Source organism: Aptenodytes patagonicus, chromosome Z (assembly GCF_965638725.1).
Source record: "Aptenodytes patagonicus chromosome Z, bAptPat1.pri.cur, whole genome shotgun sequence".
NCBI classification, from domain to species: domain Eukaryota; kingdom Metazoa; phylum Chordata; class Aves; order Sphenisciformes; family Spheniscidae; genus Aptenodytes; species Aptenodytes patagonicus.
In genome coordinates, this window is record NC_134982.1 from 20,697,728 (window position 1) to 20,718,496 (window position 20,769).

Below are 20,769 nucleotides of genomic sequence, written 5' to 3' on the forward strand. Positions count from 1 at the left end.
GAACTTCTTGGTCTCATTTAGCAGAAGATGCCCTTTGTCATTGCAAGATGATAGAACAGGTGTTCAGTTGAAGAATAAAGACTAAGGAGTAAATGACTATATAAGTTGACTGCTTGGATTTTGGACAACACCTAAAACTGTCCAGTCTAAAATGAGAAATACCTTGTTTATGCATGTGGCTGTTTACTTCCTTTCTGGCTCCATCAGGAGGGTGACTAGGGAAAGGGGTTAGAAATAAAAACACACTAAATTCTTGGCACTACCTGTCCCAAGCAACTGAGTAAGCAATTCTGAGTGATAAAAAAAATAGGAATTGATAGATCTGAAAGGCAGGTTTGCAAAGCCTCGCTCCATAGGAGGCAACAATTGCAATACTACCTCACGCTACGGTACTGGTTATGAAGACTGAGAAGGTACAAATGCTGTCAGTTGTCCTGTGACTGATCCGGAGGACTGAGCTGATCTGCATCATAACCGAAGAGTTGAAAGTTAGTAGCTTATATAGCATATATGTGTGTAAAGTCAAATACTTCAAGACTTAATGTTTGATTTACTTCTTGCAGAAAGCAATACTACAACAGAGCAGTAGACTCTTCTTCTCATCGTACTTTTTGGCAAAAAATATTTCTTCTTTTTTTTTATATTTAGGCAAATTACTTAGTTTTATTGTACTTTTTATCTGAATTTATAAAACAAGGACTGCGAAGAATAATTACCAAACAGAAGGCACTTGATCTGCACATGCAAAACTGGGCAAACTAAGTTGTTGTGTGCTATGCTGTACTGCAGGTTTTCAAGAAAGGAATGTTGTAGAAGATTCTAATACACAAAATAGAGGTTTTAGAGGATTTCCTGGTGGATTTGGACAAAGTGAGAGTAAGTTTTTATGTTGACTGGTTTGTGTGGGAGCAACATACATTTGGTCATTCTTTCTGGGTTTGCTTGCTCCCTGAGAACTACAAGTATAAAAGTGAAAGCTATGAAATAGCTTCTGTTCTTCAGCCGTGTTGTGGAACATGGATGGCATCTTTGAAAAATCGTATCACTGGGAACAATACAGCATAGGTCGGAGTTAAAAAGAATCTGTTGGGGCAGTTGCACTGTAGAGTTTTTGGAGTGAATAGTATTAGCTTTAAGCATAGTATTTCATTATACTAATTTTAGATACTACATCCACTACACTGTGTATTACTTACAGATACTAAAGATGAGCAAAGAGGCAGACCTCAGTCTGGCATTTTTCTTGGCTCTAGAGGAAGAGGAGCATTTGGAGGTCATGCAGGTGAGACTTTTTAGTAGGGTGGTGAACCTTTCAGATTTCCTCATTGCTGATTTGTGGCAAAACAATACCTTCTTAGCTTTGCTAAACGCTGTCACTGTGATTGTTCTCTCTGTCTGAATGAAGAATGTACTGCAAATGTTAGATAGCTTGCTTGCATGCCTACACAAGATATGTTTGTAACTTGGATAAATTTTAGTAATTGGATTTTCACAGCTGTGTCTTCTGTAATGTTTTTCTTGGTCCTACTGCTACTGGGTCAGGTAATGCACAGTGAAGCAGAGGTGTTAACCCCAAAATTCAAAGCAAGCCTTTAAGAACTTGCTAAGTTTTGAGCTAGTCACTCTAGACTTCCCCCCCCCCCAATAAAGGGAAATATTGCTTTAGGTTTGTCAAGGCTGACAAGTAAGGTTTGTAGCTCTGAGAGGCCAGCTCTTCCTGATGACTTTATTCTAATGTTGGTTTTCTTGCTGTCTACAAAGGATTTTTCCGTCGTCCTACCTTCCTTTGCCACTGATGCTACTGTAACTTGTAACCTATGTGTTGTGCTACCTAGAGCATAGTAATCTATCGCTCATGAAAGTCCCATAATTCAAATTAGAAATATTATTAAACTAGTGTAATGGGTAGTGGATGGCTGATATTCTGAACATAAGAACATTTTATGTGATACTAGTAAAAGAACTTTTCACTGTAGAAAAGATACAACGAGTATGCATTTTCAAAGTGCTCCTTGATATCCAAAGAACAATTGATTTGCCTCTATTTGACTTAGTTCATATTAAGTTTTTCAAATTTTAGTTCCAATAATGATTTTTAGAAACTTAAGTGTTTATAGAGGCAACATGGTAATACTCATAGTGGACAGAACTGCATCCTTAATGCAGGATAGGCATTCCTTACTTTTCCATGACTATTGTGTAAGGTATTGGTATGTAAAGACTGTTATGGATATTGGTAGGCAACAGTTGCACTAGTCTGTATAGAGGTTCATGTGGAAAGATAATTCTTCATAAAGAGTAGTTTGTTGCATGGGAAGTATGTCCTTTTACAGTAAGAGAATGCGTCTGGATCTAGCAAAGGAACAGAGCAAGCACTGCTAGGCTGTTGTGCTGCCTCCATCTCTGAATAGCGGTCACATCACTCTATTAGAGTTTGTAGAGGTAATGAAGGTAGGGCTGTGCTGGTTTCTCTTAAAACAGTTACGCTTTTTAGCAATTAGAGATACTGTGTAAGCATATTGTATCTTCTGATAGAAAAATAAGTATTTAAAAGTGATTACACACACTGTATGTTGCACCTTTGCTTGGATTCTCTGTCACCATCTCGATGAAGCTGTGGTTTTAGAGTTGCTTAAGAGTATTGCTGCTGAAGAGAGCATTCCTGATCCAAGTCACAGTACTGGCTGCCTCTTTAGAACTGGTATATATGTTTAGGGTTAATAATTCGCCCTTGTTGAGAATGAGCAATTGGATTAATATGCTGCCCTGATGCTCTTCTTTTGTGCTTGCACTGCTGCAGTGGGGAAGAATGCAGATGAGGGAGGGCAAAGGGTCATTGCAGGGTCACTGTACTTCTGTGGTACTGGTCTTAAAATTGTCAGTCTCACGGTATGATTTTTATGAATGGCTTGAGCTGCTCATTTGAGTAGAGAACCTATTAACAGCTTTGGTTGTTGTCTTTCCTCTTCACTCAGTCTTGTGTCCCTTATCTACATTTCTAGCCTCCTTTCTTTTCCAGAGGGGACTTGTATTAAAGGGTTTTTTTACCCTTCTTTGAAATCAGCAACACAACTTCCTGCACAGAGTAGCTAGAGGCTACCAGTTAGGTTTAAGGCTTTTTCTATTTTGTGTATGGTAAGAGAAAGGACTTGAAATGGATTCTGGAAATGCTGCTATTAATAGCTCAGTCTTAATACAGTTTTTACATATGTAAAACGTGGTACTTCCTCGCTCTTAAGCGTAAATGTCTTTGTTTTTCAAGCGATAATGAAAGCAACACATACACAATACATGGATGTTGAGGTCAGAACTTTCATGAAATGGATGTTATAAATGTGTGGCTGTTGAAATAACAGGATAGTTTTATATTCTGATTTAAATGCTCTCCTTACTCTTGAAAAATTACTGTGATGACACTGAATTTTATGGCTATGGCTCTTTAGTTATTTAGTATATTTGGTTATGTAGTATAAAACAAGCATTTCCTGATTTTGTGGAAAAGTTGAATGGTTCTTAAAACCAAATGCTGTGACCATAAGCATGTGTGAATTTCTTGTTACTCACAATATTTATCAGTTTTAGGGTAAAAACCTCACTTAAGAGGTAACAAAACAAGGTTATAAAACTGACATTTCTGTGGCATTTCAACTTCTTGTTATAGATGCTTTTTTTGCTCATGATTCATCTCAAGTGAATATAGACAACTATATTTCCCCATGCAAAGCATATGCTGGATTTAAGAGGGATCATTCCGCTTGGCTGTCTTTAAGTACAACTTGCTTTATCTAGACATCTTGTGATGGCCATCTCGTAATTTGGGATGACTGCATTTGATTTGATGATAAGGGACTTGCTAAGAGTTAAGTGAGGACCAGATCTGGTTTAGGAAGTCCCTCAGCAAGATGCTGGCTTTAATTCCTTAATGTTGTTCTGTGAGGTCCTGCTAAGCTCAGTTTTCTGACATCTTCTCTTTCTGCCTTTTAATACACAAATACGGGGCCTTTGTCTTCTGGCTTTTTGTAACTAAGCTTTCATTGCTTACCTAAATATTTCCACTCATTCTACCAACCATATCAGGACCCACTGTTGAGCTTTCTAAGCACTTCTAGGAATTTTTCATTAAGGTTCTTAGATTTTTGTCTCAAATGAGCTTTTTTCCTAAAAGCAATTAACTTTGGAATGCTTTCTTTAACAGCAGCTTACAAAGAATGCAATGAAGAAATACGTTCTGAAAGAGGTAAGTAGCTTCTTCACAAGTAACATGCCAGTTTTAATTTGCTTTGAACTCAAGGAACATTCTCTTACTTAAAGTTGCTGGAAGTAATTGAGTAGAAAAGAAGGTAGTGATATGGGTAAATTCATAACCATCTCAAAACTGTTCGTGTAACATGAGTTGCCAAGCAAATACTGTTAAACTCAGTATGTTTAAACTTTGTTCATCTTTAAATTACTGGGCAACACAGTGGTTGTTCTCACATAAATAAAGGCAAAGTTTTTGGAATGGAGTTCTGTAGAATTCCTCTGTTGCTGGCTGTTTCTTCTTTCTAATGGTAAAGCTTATCTACTTGAGACACGTGTTAGAGAACTTCATGAGCAATAGCGTAGGCATCTCAGTGATGATAGACATTAAAGCAAACCACAAAGGAACAATAGATTCTCAGTTTCAGGTGCTATAGCATCTGGGATGCTATTTCTGGAAAACAGGCTTGATGTGTTATACTGAGTGCAAGTTAGAAAATAGAATTTCATGATTTGTATGTGCAGGAGAACAGGTTCTCCTGCAGGATCATTCATGTGTATGCAGGATCGCTCATGTATGATGAATAATGACTTTCTGACATGTATTGAAAGTGTCAGTTGGGAGAATCTATTAGAATGTTTACTTACCTGCAGTGTTTTTTGCAAATGGCTTTAGCCTTATTTTGCCTTTCTCTTACTCTGGAAATGCAAAAATACAAATAGTGAACTCCTGACTTGAATATGAATAATGAATAATTTTCATTCCTGATCCTTCCTCATTTGAGGTCCCTGTGAAATGGCTTCTACTGCTAACCTATTATTGAGCATCAAATAATTAATTTTATACCTCTGAGTTTATTAACTTGAAAAATACCTTAAGGAATACAGAACTATAAATGTACTGCCATGAACAGATTAATTTTAGAACAGATTAATTTTATCCTTGTGTATTAATAAATGCGTTGTTATTGAATAGGATAATTTAGAGTGTAATGAATTTTTGTGGTAGAATTGGTTGTTGCATGGTGGTAAAGTGGAGCCTAATTTAATTTTTGTGAGTAGCTCTTCAAAGTAAGGTTGTTGAGCAAATGTTGAGACACGAATGCGTTACAAAAGTCTGACTTTATTTGTAAGTGAGTTTTAGGTCTAGTAGTATAAAACTAAGTTCTAATAGAATTTATTTATGAAATTTCTTGCCTTCCTGGAAAGTGGAGAGAATTCTAAATGACATCCCACTGAACTTAACTTCAATAGCTCCATACTTAAAGTAATTTTAGTTTGTTTTCTTTATATTGTTCATGAACTTGAGTGGTTGTGTTCTTAAGGTCCAAAGGTGACTTATGTGCCTCCTCCTCCACCTGATGATGAACAAGCCATCTTTGCACGTTATCAGACAGGAATTAATTTTGACAAGTATGATGAAAACATTGTCGAAGTGTCAGGACTTGACCCTCCAGCACCATTACTGGTTAGTGAACTCATTAATCTCAGGGTTTATGTTGAGCTTGATTCTGCAAGGATGTATGCCGAGTGTAATATTCACTGCTAATGAAAATATTAATAAAGATTTTGAATCTTGCAGGAAGTACTATGTTGGAAGAAAATGCTGCCCATTTGAAAGATATAAATTTGAATTCAAAATTACATTGACAAACTACAGGAATAGCCCAGAGAAAGTGATACTGGATGGACAGGAAGTATAGTCTTTAAATTGCAGAGAAATACTAGTTTAGATCTTGAAAGAAAGAGGTCTTTGGCAGCAGTTTCTGGGAAGGCTGGTAGAGTCATCTTGTTGAAGTCTGTTACTGGGGGATCTTTAACAATGTAAATGAACACTTGTTGGAATAGTTTTCATGTCGACAGAGAGGTGTTTTTGAAGTAATTTCTAGCCCTGTTTCCTGTGGCTGCTGTTTATTGTTTAAAAGTAATATATAACTTTGCTTCTACTCCATACCAGGTGGCTCATGTTAAAAAAAAAAAAAGCTCTTTTTAGGGAGAGGAATGAGGAAGAAGGGTGGAGGGGGTAGTAGCACCTGTGTTGAAAGAAGATGCAGAGTTTTTTTCTCCATCCGTCTTCTGAAAGGTTTTTCACTGAAGTTAAACTGATTCTGTAGTATATGATGCCTTTTGGTCCTGGATAGGGATGTTGCTTTAGCTCCCCTTACTAGTTTTAGCACAAAGACTAAGTGTGTATCTCTTATGTGAAATGAAACTGAAGAGTTTTAGTTTGTTTTGATAACATGCCTTGATGTGAGTTTACCTGCTTGAATCCAGATATATGGCTTCTGAGCAATTTTCTTTCAAAGCTAATAACACCAGCTGAAGGCCTTCACTGTCCTACAAACAACTTTACTTGAATGGCATGAGCAGGTTGAAGAAACCTTTGGGGCTTTTACATGTAGGAACCTTGGCAATCTACATGACTGGTGACACCTCCTCAAAAGTTAATACTTCTTCATGTTTGGATGTCTGTATCCTATGGTAAGCATCTCAGTTTTTAACTTCTGTGGTTGTGTATTGTTAATTTTTTCTCTTACAGGCTTTTGAAGAAGCTAACCTCTGTCAGACTTTAAACATGAACATTGCTAAAGCTGGATACTCTAAACTTACTCCAGTGCAGAAGTACAGCATTCCTATTATACTGGCAGGACGGGATTTAATGGCATGTGCACAGACAGGATCAGGAAAAACTGTAAGCATTTTGTGTAGTATCCATACTACTGAAGTGTGTGGCCTTGAACTTTTAGGTGGATGCCTCAGCCTTCAATGTGCCAGATGCTTCACAGCTTGTTGTCTAGTGATTTGACTTACACTGCAATGGCAGGTGGCGTATTAAGCACAGATACGAATGATGGGCTGAGTTTCTTTTTAAGTTCTGTGAACTAGTGTCTTGATACACCAGGCCAGTCTTCAGGGCAACAGATGCAGATTCAGGCAGTCATAGGAACTGCTGATGAGAAAAAACTCAGCAGTTGGAAGTTGGGGTTTCTTTCTGTGTCGTGTGGGGTTTTGTGTTGGGATTTTTATGTTGGTATGTATGTTTTGTTTTGTGTGTTTTTGTGGTGGTGTGTTTTTTGGTTTTTGTTTTTGTTTTTTTTTTTTGTTCAACTTATGCCAGATTGTAACAGTGTGTTGTGCTGTTTTGTCATCCTTGGTTTGATCAAGTCTGATCTGCACAGGACTTAGTTTTAGGTGATTCAGTGTTAATCACGGAACAGTGTTGAGAGTTGATATTAAGTTGATAGTTGTCTCAACTTGTTAAACTGTCTAATATACCCAAATCTAGCCACTGACAACTCTGTATGAGAATATTTGGATGTTAAATATAGCTTTTTGCCACTCAGTATAGTGTGGAATTCTAGCTTTGTTATGTAGCTTATTAGTTACTTGTTTTGAAAAACCCCTTCTGTTTGCAGAGGGGGAAATGTCCAAAGCTTATGCTATAATATTCTGAATGCTTTTGGGACTGCTGTACTGATTGTATTTTGGGGGTCACTAGTCTTACATGGAAGTAAAGGTGCTGGTGCAGCTGTGTGGCAAACTGATCCTATTGTAGTAGTCTGGAGAATAGTGATACATGGTTACCTTAGAAATCTACTGATGATAATGTAAAGCTTCTAAGTAAATGTTAAGGAGGGTTTTTGAATCTGGGGTACATAATTATCAGTGTATGTCAGCATGATGTGTGGAACTGCCTGAAGAACCCAGAAGTAAGCTAGTGCATGACTGTGTTCCTGCGTTATTAGACTCTTAAGGTTCAGAGCGATATTTTCATGCTTCTTAAACAAGGAGAAATAAGCTTAAATATTCTGTAGTGCATTCAGGTCAACCCTTTTGCAGTCTGATTTCCTTGAAGTTGATAGTGTGCCGTATCATTCTAGCTTTAAGATTGACACGCAGCTTTTAGTGTGACTGATGAAAGCTTTAAGACTAACCAGCATAAATACTGATGCTATTTTTTTAGGCAGCTTTTCTTCTACCAATTGTGGCCCACATGATGAGAGATGGAGTAACTGCCAGTATCTTTAAAGAGCAGCAAGAACCGGAATGCATTATTGTCGCCCCAACTAGAGAACTGATAAATCAGATCTTCCTAGAAGCAAGGAAATTTGTGTACGGGTAAGCTTTTGCACTGTTGCCTGGTATTGATTATTACTTTGTCTATATGAGCAGTGCTTTATTTTTTCATGAATACTTTCAAAAATTTTTCTGTGCCAATCAAATGACTACAAACACTTGAATTTAGATGGTAATACTGGCTAGCAGGTTTCTTACTATATGGCTAGGGATTTAAACTCCTAATCTTCCTGATATTTTTTTGGGGGGGGGGGGGAGAAGGAGGCTTACTGCAGCTTGAAGAGGAGATAAGTATTAAACTTGTGTCACATCATCTTTACTGATGAGAAAAATGAAATTTCTTCAATGAAGTAATATAAACTTAGCTTGCCTTATGTAATTTATACTTGCTTTTATTTTCATCTTGACAAAAATAGAGATATGTGTTAAGGGTTTTTAGTTAACTTTCAGCGATGGTTTCTAATAACTCTGGACTTCTTAGTGTTTCTGGTCTTGGACAGAAACTTCACAGCTCAAGCAAGCTCTTTTAGCTCTGCTTCTTCAAAACAGAACAAAAGGTCTAAACTTGTCACTGAGCTCTTGGAAGTTGCGTGAGAGTATGTTTGTACTAGTTTGCCAGTGATCTTTCTGCTGCCGAGTGATAGGTTTCACCAGTGCATGGGAAGAGAATTAAATCTGTTGTCTGTAACAGCTTGTTGCTGTTAGGAGGTGGAATGGAGAGCATCGTCAGTGCAAAATCTGGTGGGCTGAATTAGACTTGCCTTTGCTCGTTCAAGCAAACTTATGCTTGGAGGCAGTCTCTGCATTTGAGAAGTACCATCATGTTTGCATATCTACTTATTACTAAGAATAGCTTCTTCATCTCTAAAACTGTTCTAGCTATGTAGCTAGTTCTATTAATTATGCTATTTTAAACTACATACAGATTATTTCACAATAAAATAGCTTTTGAATTTAGAAAGTTTCTGCTACAGCTGCCCTGCAGTAAAAGCAAGATAACCTACATTTGGGGGGGCAGTTAAACAATATCAGGGTGTGAATCTGTTGCTTCTAAAGAATTGCATGCATATTGCTCAGTTCAGATTCATGATATTCTTAAGCTCTTTGGTTTAGTTCACAAACAGGAATATGAAATATGTATATTAATTGATAATGGATAAATGTTGAAATGTTATGAGTCCAGCCTGTTTCTATTCTTGACTAAAACTTTCTGAAAAGTTCTAGTTAAACCTAGTAAAAAATGACGAAGTTTATCTGATTCACCATTGCTGCATAGGAAGCTGAATTGGTATCTTCAAGAATAGACAGTTTTGGTATGAAAATACTCATTGCATGCATGTAAAGCCTTAGCAGGAGGTTGTAAAGATAAGCTGGTAAACTTGCTCTTCAGCTGTGTAAGGTAGTTCTTGCTCATACAGGTGGTTTTCTACAGGAGAAGAATATCTGATGTAGCTCTACTCAGTAGATCTAACCAAAAACCTTAGTAGGAAGAGCACTAAGTAGTTTAGTGTTTGAATGGGTTTGCAGTCCAATGCTTGAGTGGCACACTGCATGGGCAGTGTGATTAGTTGCTTCACAGACCCACCTGTGTATCCTTCTTTTTTTTTTTTGCACTGTCCTTTCAAGGTGTGGAAAGATTACTTCTGAAGCTCTAAAGGCATCTATTTGGTGGGTCTGCTTTTTCTAAGTATGCCGTATAAAAGGGGACAATGTCTAACACCATTCTGGCTCTTACTGCCAGTAACTCTCAGTTGAAGGGAGAGGGAAGAATGCAAGAGAAATGAAGTGTTCTTTCCAAGTAAGCCACCTATGCAGCCTCTATTATGTAGTATGAATGGGAACTTTTGAGCTTACAGTGAGTGAGGTTCTGGTCTTGGGTCCTGCTTTTGGTTATAAGCTGTGCTGTATGGTGAAGGAATTGAACCACTCTAGGTAAGCTGGTTTATGGTAGATATTATGATTTTTTTTTTTTTACATATTTTTATGAAACAATACTCTTTGCATACTTACATAATTAATCCAAATTTTTTTCTATATAATAGAACTTGTATAAGGCCTGTTGTGATCTATGGAGGTACACAAACAGGCCATTCAATTCGTCAGGTAATGCAAGGCTGTAATATTCTATGTGCCACTCCAGGAAGGCTTCTAGACATCATTGGAAGAGAGAAGGTAAGATCTTAAAACTTAGTCTGAGTTCCCTAAACACTCTTAGCTTTTTACATACCGGTTTTCATTCTTCACGTTCGATGGAAGCAAAGATGGAGCCATGAAAACCAGTCAGTATACTGGCTTTGTACAGGCACTTACTTAAAATACAAATGAGCTTTTCTTGGAATATCTAAATACCATGAGGTTTTTGAAAGAGTAGCATAAGTCCAGATCTCTTCAGTCCCTTTCAGGGCTCACTGGAAAATATTCTAAATCAAACTGGCTGCAGTGTTCTTGGCAATTAAATTTTATAGTTTAAATACAGGGAACACCTTCTCTTAGTTCTCGTGGGAAATTCCATAGCAGATTTTCACTTGACATCCTGTTTGTTTTGCTACAATAGCTTTTATCTTTCTGGAACTATGCTAATATTCATTCTTTGAATGTTCTGATATTGATTTTATTCAAAATATAAAAAACTCCAGGTGTAATATTGTATTTGAATTTTTGTTTTTCCAGCCATTATAAATTCAAATTGAAATTGCTACATATTATAATGGTGACTCAGTGATGTTGCACTGGACAAATGAAGTCTGGAAAAACACTTCTTGGTAATAAACTGGAGATTGGCTTTCTGCGTTGTCAGGCTTCTAGTCAAAATGACAGTCTTGGTCAGCAACAGTGAAGTTGTAATGTCCTTAATAATGCTTTCTGACATAATTTTTTTTCAGAACAAGGAGGTTTTTGAGAATGTGAGGGTTATATGAGAGAACCTTTCTAAAACTCAGACATAATTTCAAAATAGATGTGCTGAATAATAGTCAATCTGTAGGTTCTGTCTTGGTTTACATTACTGAACCAAGTTCTGAAGCATTTCAGTGTATGCATACTGTTAGAATTATTGCAGGTTAAAAACTTAAGTAGAGGATGAGATGCAAATAAAGCATATAAGGCACATAGGCTTTTATTTGTGAATAATTAACCACTACTAGAAAGAAATGAGTAAAAGGTGGATTTTGGCAATTAGGACATTCTGTAAGTGTATACTGTCAGTGAACCAATACAGTTTTTCTTTCACTGAAATACTTGCAGATTGGTTTGCATAATGTGAAATATTTGGTGCTGGATGAAGCAGACCGCATGCTTGATATGGGTTTTGGGTTAGATATGAAGAAGCTGATTTCTTACCCAAGCATGCCACCAAAAGACAAACGTCAAACACTAATGTTTAGTGCCACTTTTCCTGAAGAAGTTCAGAGGTGAGTAAAATAAAAATGGAAATATATCTGAAGATGTACTTCTATAGAGCTAAATGTCTGAAGAGTTGTTAAGGGCACTCCTTATGTTTAAAAGCTCATAATCTTGCTAGAAGATACTGAAAAGCTGTGATGTTAACATTCCTTGCTGAAGACTTCCTTTTTTTTTAGGTAACAGAACTAGTAACTTGCATAGATTAACTGCTTAATTTAGGTGGGGACTCTAAAGCAACTTGAAGTTTGTCTGAAGGCTTTTAAATTCCACTGCTGCAGAAGTCCTCCTGCTGCCCCTGTTTGTTTCTTGTCCCTCCCCCACCACATCTGTGCAAGCTCAAAAACAGGGATCTTGCTGTTTAACAAGCAGCACTGGTAGCGCTGTCTTTGGCACCAGGACATAATATAACCAAACATCCCAATTATTGCTCAACTCACCAGCCTTTCTGATACACAATTCTTATTTACATGCATAAGTGCTGTTTGTTTTCAGTAGTTTTAAAGCTTCCACAAATGGGTTTAGGATATATCTTACAGCTCTACTACTCACTACCCTTAAAGTTCCACTTTCCAGACTCTGAGAGAACAGTCTTCAACAGATGGTAGTGGGGTTGCTGAGCCTGGGAGTAACAGAACAAAACACCCCATTCCCTGTAGCTGGATAGAAATTATTCAGTATTTCCACTTTTGAAGAGACAGGCATCTGAATACTCATTTGTAAATCAGAGGAGTCTAAACTTCAATTTGAGTGGTTGACATAATTTTGGTGGCTTTTGTGGTAGGGATACTGTTGTGACAGAATCACTAAAAAATACCAGTAAGCATATTACAGTTTGAGAGCATGTAAACTGATCAGACAGTTGCAGTGAAGTATGTTGATACTTCAGTGAGTCAAATCCTGACAACTGTCTTCTGGCTTTCAAAAAGCCTGAATGATCTTTTTTGAGGCAGGGAGAAAAAAATCTTTAGTTGACTGTCCTGAATGAAAGAGGGGAGTGGGCTGCTTTCTCTCATTCAATCAGTTAATACTGACAGCTGTTGGGGAGATGAATTGCCTTTCTTTTAAGTAGGATTGAATTCACTTTAAACTCAGTCTTAAGTCACCTGTTGTAGCTTTGGTTCCTCAGTCAAGACTTTTTTCATGGAGTTTTTTGTGTCGAAAGAAGATCTTGCAGTGAAGTAATAATGGTCTTGTTTTCGCAGCTGGGAATCAAGCGTTCAAATGATACTGTACCTGAGTGTGGTTCATGTTTCGTTCCATGTGTTTACTGTTTGTGTGGGAATGTGGTCTCACGTCGCACTGCATCCTGGGAAACGATGAGGTGTGTCTCCCTTTAAGATGCACAGTGTGCTCTGATTGACTCGGGTTTTGTGGTTGAGAGAGGAATCTTGATCCCTTGATCTCTAGATCTGTTGTCTTTTATCAATGTGTTTTTGCTAGTGCTCTTCCTATGTGTTTTTGCTACATACTGAGGGATGAGTAGAGTACTGTAACTACCATCACCTGAAAGGAGGAGATCCCTTCAACTGTGCAAGACATTTACTGTCTGCTTCTGTTTAATGAAAAACAAAACAGATCTACCTTTCTACTCTCAGTCTTGCAGGATTTACAAGTGCTGGTAGAAAACTTCAGAAACCTGAGTGCTTGGATCATGGTTTGGAAGTGCGTAATAATGTTCTTGTAGCCTTTTGAAACTGGAATGCCTAAAGATGATGTCCTCATTTTAGACAGTGAAAACTCTTCTTGTCTGGAGTCAATTTCTTCCTGGATTTACTGCCTTTCTGATTCTGGAGTCAGGAAAGCTAATGTTTTCCCATACTCTGCTATCAAAACAACTTTGGACAGTATACTACTTCAGTAGTATAGGACAAGGTGCTTTCTTTGGCCCTGCTGGGTTCAGGCTCTCCTGCATGTCTATTCAGTGAGAGTAATCAGATTTAGTTTTAACATACCGTTTGGTTCTGTACCTGAATTTGGGTCTCTGCTGTTAAATAAACCTTTGGTCTGATCATCAAGGCTCTTCCTGTGCATGCGAGTTGAGAGAACCGTGCATTTCCTAGCTGACTGGTGAACTTCAGCTTAGCATTTGGGGCCTTATATATCTCCCATTAAAAGGTCTTTTCTTCCTTCTCTCCCTTTCTGTTTTTTGTTTACTGTTACATTTTCAGAGAGTTTAAACTTGCCCTTTACTTTCAGTTTAGAACTTCGACTCTCTGTGAGATCTTAAACCAGTCAGATCTTAAGACCAAACACATTTAAATCTCTAGTAACCTCTTTATTTGCTATGAAAAACACCTTTTCAGTGGCAATTACACCTATAAATCAGGTGGGAGATTCAAGTCCATAAGGCAGTCCTTTAATATTTTTAAGACTTTCTTCTTTTTTTAGGAATTTGTTCTAAAACTTGAGATTGCCTGTCTTCAGTTAAAGGTTGACTCGTTTACCATCTGAATTTTACTGCAGTGGAAGCTGCTGTGTGTACACTGGACATGAAGCACACTTGTGTATTGATACGTTAATACAGTTTAGTAAAACTCTCGAGTATTATGGGGCATTTGAAGGAGTTATCTATTTTGGCAAGTTTGAGCTCTCAGATAAGATCACCTATGTAAGGGATAACTGAAGAGGAATACTCTCTGAACAGAACTTGACTTTTGCCTATGGCAGATGGTAAATAAATGCCATGTAATAAACTGTGTGGTTTTTAAGCACTGCTTTTGTTGAACAGTCAAAAAGGATGGTGTTGTCTCTTGGAGGCCTGTTTTGAATTCTGACCTGTGTAGGATTCTCCACTGGCCCTCCAGCTAGTGATGAAATAGTGCCCCGAGAACAGTTCTGTGAGCATATATGTCAGTAACCCATTTTATTACAAGCATATACGTGGAACTCTTTCTGAGGTGGCTAGAAAAAGCAGTGTTTGTATTATGAAAAGCTGCAGGGACATAATGAGTCTGTGTACCTTCTTATTGATCAGGTTTTTTTGTACAGCTGTCTAGAAAACAATACAGACCCTTTCAGCTTTTTAAAAAATGCACATATGACTACTTATATCCTCTGCCTTGTGAGGAATGATACAAGTATTTGTTGTGAGGGTTGCTTAAACATAAATGAAGTTACTTGATCTTAAAGCAAAAATAAGCTACATAATAGACTTCATATTGCTCAATTTTGCTTCTTTTCAAGGCTGGCTGCTGAATTTTTGAAAACTGATTATTTATTTGTTGTTGTTGGACATGTGGGTGGAGCTTGCAGTGATGTTCAGCAAAATATTCTTCAGGTTCCTCAGTATTCCAAGAGGGATAAACTGATAGAAATTCTACAAAGCATAGGTAACTTTCCTTATTGCTAATTGTTTTCCAGGGAAGACGTAACTGCTTGTTTTTAAACTTGTGCTCTTGCTATTGACCAGGTCATGATTCCATTCTATTATGTGTTACATGCTTTACAAGACTGCTGATTGACGCTTGAAGCAGACCTCGGGGAGCTCTAGGTTTTTAGGCATATTTGTGTTACGGGTATTTGCCAAGGTCTCATCTCTATTGAGTACTATCAGACAAGCTTCCCAGATGGTTAGTTTCTTTATATGGTCAATTACAATACTTCAGCATCTGGGGGTGTTATCTCCAGATTATAGGCATATTAAACTTCTTATGTGAATGTTTGGGCCTATATTTTGTTAATGGCTGGGATTTTTCCATTTTTGCTCTGAATGTATTTTAAGTTTTAATGCTGAAACCTGGAAGGGTGTTTGGAATTAAAAAATGGTCTGTGTACCTTGCTGTTCAGTGCTCAGAATGGCATGCCACTTTAGCCACATGCTGTAGAAGGGGAGTGCATACGTATCACAGAGAGCAACATTTGTTTCCTCCTTTTATTGAGGAGAAAAATACAATGCGCTTGTCTTTACCTAGGTTTCTGTGTTGATCTAGAAATTGATGGATAGAATTTAATTAGTTCAACACAGGCAAGAAATTACAATCATGCCTTAAAGACTTTATTCAAAACCCGTTCTGCTATTAGGTGTTCATATAAGTAACTGCAACTGTGATTAGTGAAAATGCATCAGGTTTCAAACTGCAGTGGATTTGAACTCTTGTTTAACATAGGCCATGAACGAACCTTGGTGTTTGTGGACAAAAAGAAAAAAGCAGACTACATTGCAGCCTTTCTTTGTCAAGAAAAAATACCAGCCACTAGCATCCATGGGTAAGTATTTTTTAAGTGGAAGTCAGGTAACAGTACTAAGTGAAAGTCACTTAATACTATATCTTATGAGAAGCTTTTATTGAGATTTCATGTTTGGCCATATCTGTGTGACTTAGCTTGCCTTGTTTCAGATAGCCCTGTAATGGTCAGCAGCTCTGCCCAATTGAGAATGTAGTGTTTCTGAAGGCCAGTTCTCGCAGCATTTGCTGAGTATGCATTTTTCTGGTTGACCACACTTCAGATGCTGTATATGAACTGGAGAATCTTAATGCCTACTGCTAAAAAAAAAATCAGTATATGATAAATTCAGTAGAATCAGTTGTTGGTCATATGTAGTTTTTGTCATCATTTGTGTGACCAAAACCAGACCTTTTGGTGTTACTGATGAGATGATATTTGTAAATTCAAGTGGCAGCCGTGGACCTTCCACTCTGTCTTATAGGCTTCCTCAAAGTGACAAGATAAGTCGGGTCATGCACCATACAGATTTCTGCTGTCATTTCTGCCTCCTTGATGTGTTCATGGACATAGATCAATCTCCAGACAAATGCTAAAGAAAAGATGGTTCTAACTTGTGTTTGAAGGTGCAGTAGTTGCTAATTCCAGGTCTAAACCCATCTAAAAAGATGGTCTGTCTTTTACGTAATGAGCTGGTATGTAGTTCTGTAGTGTTTGTTTATGTGTCAAAATGTAGGACAACAAACTGAATCTTAAGATTCCCAGTGAACTGTAGCACATCAAAAATGTAATTTTGCAATATTTTCCATCTTGTAATAGGAGGAAGGGACTTGAATTCTTGCCAATAAAATGATGTTTTGGGCAGTGTTCTGACAGACATCAGAATATCAAAGTTGTAGATGGGTTAAAATGATCTTAGTACACAGATATGAGATGTTTGTGTGTCCTGTGCTCTATCAGTTTTACAGGTATATGAAGGGTCATCTTGAGAAGACCTGGCCTTCTGTTCTTGGCTAACCTGAATTGCTATCCCACAACCTGTCTTGTGTGGGAGGAGGTTCTTAACATGTTTCTGTAGAATTATTACACTGTGAGTTAAGGTAGACTTACAAAGAGAATAACTGGTTCCATGGAAGCTGCTGAACTGTCATGAATGTTACTGATTGCTGATTCACATGAGTTTTTTCGAGTTGAAGTTAGTTAGGATAGTTGCTCTTCTCTGGAATAGTGGTCGTACCAGACTTAATGAAGTGTGCCGTGTTAGATTCAAAAGAGCACAGCTTTTTAGCTTTCTGATTTGTTCTCTCATTTGGACAACAAAGAACCATGAGTTAAACTCTGACCTACTGTATTTAAGTACTGGATAATCTGTAAATATTCTTTAAAAATGCAAACCCCAGAGCAAATGACGACAAACAAAAGGCAAGTTCTATACTGTTGGCTGGCCACGCTTTCTAGTATATCTGAAAAATTGCCTATGCAGGAGTCTAGGTAGACTTCATCTTTGCTATTCTGGCTCCCTGCTACAAAGCGGTAGGAAAAGCACTTCTAACTACGGCATAAAGAAACAATCAGTTAAACAAGTGGATCTTCTTAGGAAGGCAGTGAGTTAGATACATGACTATCTCTGGATCTTTAAAAAAAAAAAAAAAAAAAAAAAAGAATTTCTTTAGAGACTTAGGTTAAAACAGTTGTGGTGTCTTAACTGCTAGTAAGCTAACAATTCAGAAAATGTAAACTGGTGGTGTGTGGGTTGTTGCTTCCCTTCCCCCCCCCCCCCCAAACTACTTCTGTCCATGAATCATGACCTTTTAACTTGTATCTTAAATAATACTGCCGATTTTTTGAGACACCCATTCTAACTATTGATGTCTTTGTAGAGATAGAGAACAGAGAGAGAGAGAAGTAGCTCTGCAGGATTTTCGTTCTGGGAAATGTCCAGTTCTCGTGGCAACTTCAGTGGCAGCAAGAGGTCTGGATATTGAAAACGTTCAACATGTTATTAATTTTGATCTTCCTTCCACCATTGAAGACTATGTACACCGAATTGGACGAACTGGTCGTTGTGGAAATGTAGGCAAAGCAGTTTGCTTCTTTGATAACAGTACAGATGGCCATCTTGCACGATCTCTAGTTAAAGTGCTTTCAGATGTAAGTTTCAAATCTTGGTGCTTAACTTTTTCTGTTGTTTAGATTTCACTTTAATATACTGAGCAACTATTATTTCTTTGGTACAGTTACGGAACTCTTAATATGACTTAATATTAATATTAACTCATATACGGTTAAAGCAGTCAAAGTCTCTAAATTCACTTTTCTAATTATGTAGGCCCAGCAGGAAGTTCCTGTTTGGTTGGAAGAAATTGCTTTTGGTTTTCAAGGAGAAAGAATCTTTACATCAGTTAATACCCAAAAGGTAAGTCTGGGAATGAACTGGAAGTCTTGGCTTCTGGGACTTTTTCTCAGTATAAAAGTGTGTTTAGCAGTATATATCCAGAGTAATGCCACTGAAACTGTTCCAATGGTAACTGTCCCTTATTTTAGTTGTGCATCATCAAAATGCCCGGTATTTCTGAAACTAATTTTGGACAACTTGCTTGACTTGGACTTTTACAGTGTGGCCTTACTAGCTGCATTAGTCTTCATCTCTAGTGTCAAAAATTACTCTGTGGAAGAAAAGGTTTGTGCAAACATACACAAAGGCTGTAGTACCAGAAGTTTCTCTACTGCACATGTGGGGTAGGAGCAAATAGTTGCTAGTTATACAGTCACTGCTTGTTATGAATCGCTCAGTCAAGTAACTCATTTGACTAAAAACTTAAGCTAATTATAGTTAGATAAATGCCCCAATCTGATCCATGTCAAAATTATTCTTAATGTCTGTGATGAGGAGGAGCCTTCTGGTCTCTTAGTGTTGCTGGTGCCAGATGTTAAAATACAGCTTAAGTAAATGAGACAGCCTAGGTGGCATAGCTCTGAAATCACTCTGCAGTCATTAGTTCAGGATTTAAATTCTATGCCTACTCCTACTTTGAATGACTTTTTTTTTCCAACTGATGTTTGATACTTCTTGCTTTTATCTACTTGGATTTTAATGCCTGCATCAAAAGGCTTTTCTTGATCTCTTGCTTCCATAAGAGCTTTATCACATCTCAGTTGCATTCCAAATATTAATACTCTCTTAGAGACCACAAGAGAAATAATTGCTCTCACTGCTTACACAAGGTCTGAAGCTTGAGTTCAAGCTCAGACCTTCCTTTCATTAATTATCTTTTTATATACCATAATTATTGAAAGTAATGGGTGTTTTGGGTGTATTTACCTGCCTGACTAGTTCCCTCATTAGATCTGATTCTTTTTTATTTGGGTCTTCATGGGACCTCAGTTACACACTTAAACTTTTTCTTCCTTCACACGCTTGCAGCCTCAGTGGATCTTTCTTCTTTCAAGGACACTTTTTTAATTTTTATAGATTGCTTTCAAAGGTGGATCTCATCAACCTTTGAGTCTAGATTGCTTCCAAATACACATCTCCAACCTTTGTGGAGTGTCTTCCAGCATTTCATGAAATCTGTCATTTCTAGGTCCAAGTCTCTTTCACGTCCTCCGAGTTACCAAATCTGACTGTGGCTCTTTGTCTATGTACTTGTGAATAGAAGAGTTTCAGGGGAAACCTGTCTGTTTGCCTTGGGAGTACTGCCCTCTTAATCACATATATGCAGTGCACCAACTCTTGAGTTGGAGATCATCAGGTTCTAATTCCTTTCTTATGAGACCTTCTGATGTCAGTGATTCTGACAGAAACTGCGCATTTGTAATCAGCCCTCTTTTTTTCTTTGAAATTAACTATTAAAGCTGTTTTTTGCTGTTTTACTGTTACTGAAAGAGAGGGTTGTATCATCTAGTGTTCAGTAAAGATCCTGATGCCCTTTCTTCTGATGAAGAAAAGTAACATCTTATTTGTGTTTTTACAATATTCACTTTCTCTTTCAAAGGGAATGCATGAAAGGGCAATTTGATAATCAAATGATGAGTTTGAAAGAGGAATCTGTTTGAGGCTCTTATTTGATTATTTTGGGACAATCTTACGGATGATTTGACTTCATCCTTTTTCCAAAGGAAAAGGATTTTGCTGGGAAAGTAATGCAGACAGTCATTCTTAAATAAGAAATGGAGAAGGAAGTTTTTCCCCAAAGTTGTGTGAACTGATTTGTGTTGGGTAAGAGAAGAAGTTGGGATTTGAACTTTGGGAAGGATTATTCCCACACCTGATAAAATCTGAGGTTGATTAAAGTGCATTAATTTCACACTGGGGTCTAAAAATGTTATGTATGGAAGTTTAATGGTGAAGGAACTTCTGTATTTATTTTAAAAATACGATGTTCAAATTACATTGAGATACATGCATGCAGAAAGCTAAAATTGTTTTGTAGTCACTTTTACTGTTAAATGATTGAAAGTGTTAATGATTCTAAACTACTACCTGTTCTGTTTCCTAGAATTATGGAGCCAGAGCCAACATGAACCCAGGAGGAATGAAGATGTCATATTCTGCAAGTGCATTTGAGTCATGGGATTAAAACTACTTTAGTACCAAACTTAATGTTCCTTACAATTGAGCTTATGGGACACTTAATGTTTAAAAGAGTAGCTTGTATCATATGCTACAGCTTTCAGCAATGTAATGTACTCTGTTATGATGAACCCAGTGATGATTATCACTTAATGTAGGAAGTCAAAAGCAATTTTTTAGGAAATGCTTCAGGTATTAAGCGTTAAAACTTTCAGTAAGTGTTTGATGCTTGGTAGCTAGTATGCTGCTGTAAAAAGATGGGGGTTTTGCAAGTGGAAAATAGTAGATCCCTTGAACTTACTACTTCGTTATCA

The 20,769-nt window shown here is 37.4% G+C and overlaps 1 protein-coding gene across 1 annotated transcript in view; it reads left to right on the plus strand.

Moving 5' to 3' along the window:
• Nucleotides 1-20,462, plus strand: part of DDX4 (DEAD-box helicase 4) — a 30,794-nt gene extending 10,332 nt beyond the window's left edge. Inside the window, exons 5-17 of the mRNA XM_076362860.1 lie at nt 790-876; nt 1,199-1,282; nt 4,196-4,237; nt 5,565-5,707; nt 6,779-6,931; nt 8,204-8,358; nt 10,359-10,488; nt 11,560-11,726; nt 14,902-15,047; nt 15,825-15,924; nt 17,763-18,033; nt 18,212-18,298; nt 20,382-20,462. Coding sequence (XP_076218975.1) covers nt 790-876; nt 1,199-1,282; nt 4,196-4,237; nt 5,565-5,707; nt 6,779-6,931; nt 8,204-8,358; nt 10,359-10,488; nt 11,560-11,726; nt 14,902-15,047; nt 15,825-15,924; nt 17,763-18,033; nt 18,212-18,298; nt 20,382-20,462 — 1,646 coding nt within the window. The remainder of the gene's footprint in view (nt 1-789; nt 877-1,198; nt 1,283-4,195; nt 4,238-5,564; nt 5,708-6,778; nt 6,932-8,203; nt 8,359-10,358; nt 10,489-11,559; nt 11,727-14,901; nt 15,048-15,824; nt 15,925-17,762; nt 18,034-18,211; nt 18,299-20,381) is intronic.
• Nucleotides 20,463-20,769: the final 307 nt, after the last annotated feature.